General features: G+C 40.2%; 1 protein-coding gene across 6 annotated transcripts in view; it reads left to right on the forward strand.

Moving 5' to 3' along the window:
* The window catches only part of gpr61 (G protein-coupled receptor 61), a 6273-nt gene extending 3265 nt beyond the window's left edge, over nucleotides 1–3008 (forward strand). For 5 of the 6 annotated variants that reach the window (XM_053425869.1, XM_053425870.1, XM_053425868.1 and 2 more), the window contains one exon: nucleotides 1–3008. This exon is cut by the window's left edge. In XM_053425869.1, the coding sequence (XP_053281844.1) occupies nucleotides 1–538 (538 nt within the window). In that variant the 3' untranslated portion in view covers nucleotides 539–3008. The other variant, XR_008338947.1, reaches the window with a different exon arrangement.

Raw genomic sequence — 3008 nt, forward strand, 5'->3', positions numbered from 1 at the left:
GGTGGTCCTGGTGGCAGTAGGAGGCCAGTTCCTTTGCTGCTGGCTGCCATATTTCTCCTTCCACTTCTACTCTGCCGTGTTGTCTACCTCTCCCACATCGTTCGCCCATCTGGAGGACTTGGTCACGTGGATTGGCTATTTCTGCTTCACCTCCAACCCCTTCTTTTACGGCTTCCTAAACCGTCAGATCCGCCAGGAACTGGGCCGTCACCTGGCTTGCCTCTTCAAGCGGGCCGGGCCCAGCGAAGGGCAGCAGCTGCCCAGCCGTGAGGCCTCTATTGAGGAAAACTTTATGCAGTTCCTTCAGGGCACAGGATGCAATCTGGAGCCCTGTAACTCTCAGAGCAGAGCCAGCCCAGAGGAGCCAGGGACAGAGTTCGTTCATGAATCAGCTGTTCAGCAGATCATGCCAGCTGACTTCCATATCCCAGGGCAGATCCTTGAGGAGATCTCAGAGTTCATTCCACAGCAACAGCTGAACAATGAACTACATGTATCAGAGAAGGAGAACTGCTGGAAAACTGTACTAGAGCTGTAGCTTCCTCTCATGTACTGTCTCTTCTGCCATTGAATAATCCAAGAAACATTCTTTTTTTTTAAGTTTTATTCATATTTCTAAAATTTGTTGAACAATTCATGTGATGCTTTAATTGAAAATTCTGTGGTATCTTCTTTGAAGCGTTTAAGTTTTTATAGCTTTTAAGAGAAGGACACAGCAGAATATATTGTGTGCATTGTCTCATTCATATCCCCAATGGCCATGATACTGGAGTGTTACATGTTTCGGGAGCCATACAGCATCCGGCTGTTTTTTGTATTGTGTCAGCAGGTGGACACTAAGCCCTTGTGTTAACCACAGCACAGTGAAGTGACAACGATCTCATAGATGTAAATACGTGCGGAGACTGTGACAGAGCAAAGCTTCGGAGGGAACCCAGTTTTCACAGTTTGTGTAAAGCTACAAAAGCCGAAATTTGTCAAACACAAAAATGTTTGTTCTTCATTAGACAAGGCAATAATGTATGTGAAACATTGTGTCATGATAAATCATCACTGTTCCAGCTTTTTCCCACATACTTCTTTGTGCATTCTTTTATTTTCTCTCAATTTAATATGTGCTAAATCTGCCCTCAATGAAGCCCTTTGACAATCAGTTCAAAATGACGCAGTGACACAACTGGCTCTGTTTGACAGGATAGATGTGATAATACTGATTTCACTATGACCTAATCATAAACAACATTCTACCCCCTTCTTCCTATAGGCCCTTTAATGAGTTAGTGTGTCCATTTGAAACATTTATTGTGTTGAACAAGAGCACCTCAGAGCTGGTGCAGCTGCTGCTGGTATTTATAATAAACAGGCTGACACACCAGGGTATTTTTAAACATTTTCCAGGAGCGTTATTATCATGTTTATCTGTTTTTAGTCTTGTGATTATCACTTCCTCACCAAAATCACCTCACATTGCTCGACTTGTGATTCTAGCCCCTTCCGCTCGAAGGGAAAACATTGTGGCCGGTCTGACTCGTATGACACTGTTGCTGTTCAGGACTAATCTTTGTAAAAAAATATTGACTAAAAGAAGTTCAATGTGCCCCTTTGCTGAGAGCTAGGCTGGATGTGGACATGGTTCTTTCGGACGCCTGGGACCCATCCACCAGCGCCCCGTGATGTCTGAGCTGTTTACAGGTAAACACAGGAGCAGTGCGAGTGCTCTTGAGTTTGTGCTATAAACAACCAGGCTTGTTGTGGCTACACAGCACACAGGTGTGACAATGCTTACAGATGGCAAGCTTTGCCTTTGGCCTCATTTAGCAACAAATGGAAGACACTGGCGACACTTCCTCTGATCTCAGGTGGAATACAGTTTGCACAAGTCACATAGGCAGTGCTAGTGTTCCAAAGAAAATTACAAGGCACAAATCTCTTGCAAAACACATTTTTGGTCTCTTTTTATACTCTGCTCTTTCTCACTGCCTTCCTCTTTTTTTGGACTGCCTCCTACAGGACTGTCGATTTGATCACAAGACTCTCCACACAAGGCGTACAGGGAAGGTTCATGCTTTGCTGGGAGTCAGAACAAAAAAGGTCCCTTTGTTTAGGGGGGACAGAGTGTTCTAATTTTGTTGGGGATATGACTCTGTTGCTGACTGTTTTTCAGAAGGATCTGTCTCGTCAACTTGCTTTGAAGTGTTTCTTGTGTGTCGAACAGTGGTGCAGAAACATTAGGTCCAATTTTGTTTGAATAAAATGAAGAACGATAAGGAGCACAAGACAAAATGCCATTAATCCTTAGTGTTCTACTGGTTGTATCTTTTTTTTATTACTATAAGTAGAATTGAAATTAGAGCCTTACTAATATCGATTTTTTGGAGGACTAATGTCAAAACCACTATTAGGAGGTAAATAATTTCCGATACCAATTAATCTGCTGATATATATATATATCAATGTGTGTTAAAAAAGATGTGATCAAATCCTAATGACAAAGAAATGTGACTGACTTGATATTTTACAGTTTAAACATATGTAAACTGCTCAGACACATATATATGTGTACCTATGTGTGCATTTTTATATATATATTCAGTCTAAATATGACAATAATTAAGAAAACAGTTTAAATATTATTTATTTATTCATATTATACATACTTTTTCCTTAAATGAAAACATAGAACTGTTCAGAATTTCTTTTTCTGTAAAATAAAGGTTTTGGCACATAAACTCTGATAGCCATACATATGGGCCGATGTTATCATTCAGCCGATATATTGGTCGGGCTCTAGTTAGAACTACAAAATATGGAACCATTATAATTCCTAACATAAGATTCTAAGTGAAAACAATAACATAAAACTTCCTTCATGCATTACATCAGCATTCATGAGCAAAGGTTTAACCTCTTTGGATAATCTGAGATCTTCCTCATTATTGTTATTTTCTTTTTATTAGTATTGGAATTGTTTTAATAAATTCTGTGATATTTCACACAACCTGAGGTCA

The sequence above is a fragment of the Pleuronectes platessa genome, chromosome 6 (assembly GCF_947347685.1).
Source record: "Pleuronectes platessa chromosome 6, fPlePla1.1, whole genome shotgun sequence".
In the NCBI taxonomy this organism is placed as follows: Eukaryota; Metazoa; Chordata; class Actinopteri; order Pleuronectiformes; family Pleuronectidae; genus Pleuronectes; species Pleuronectes platessa.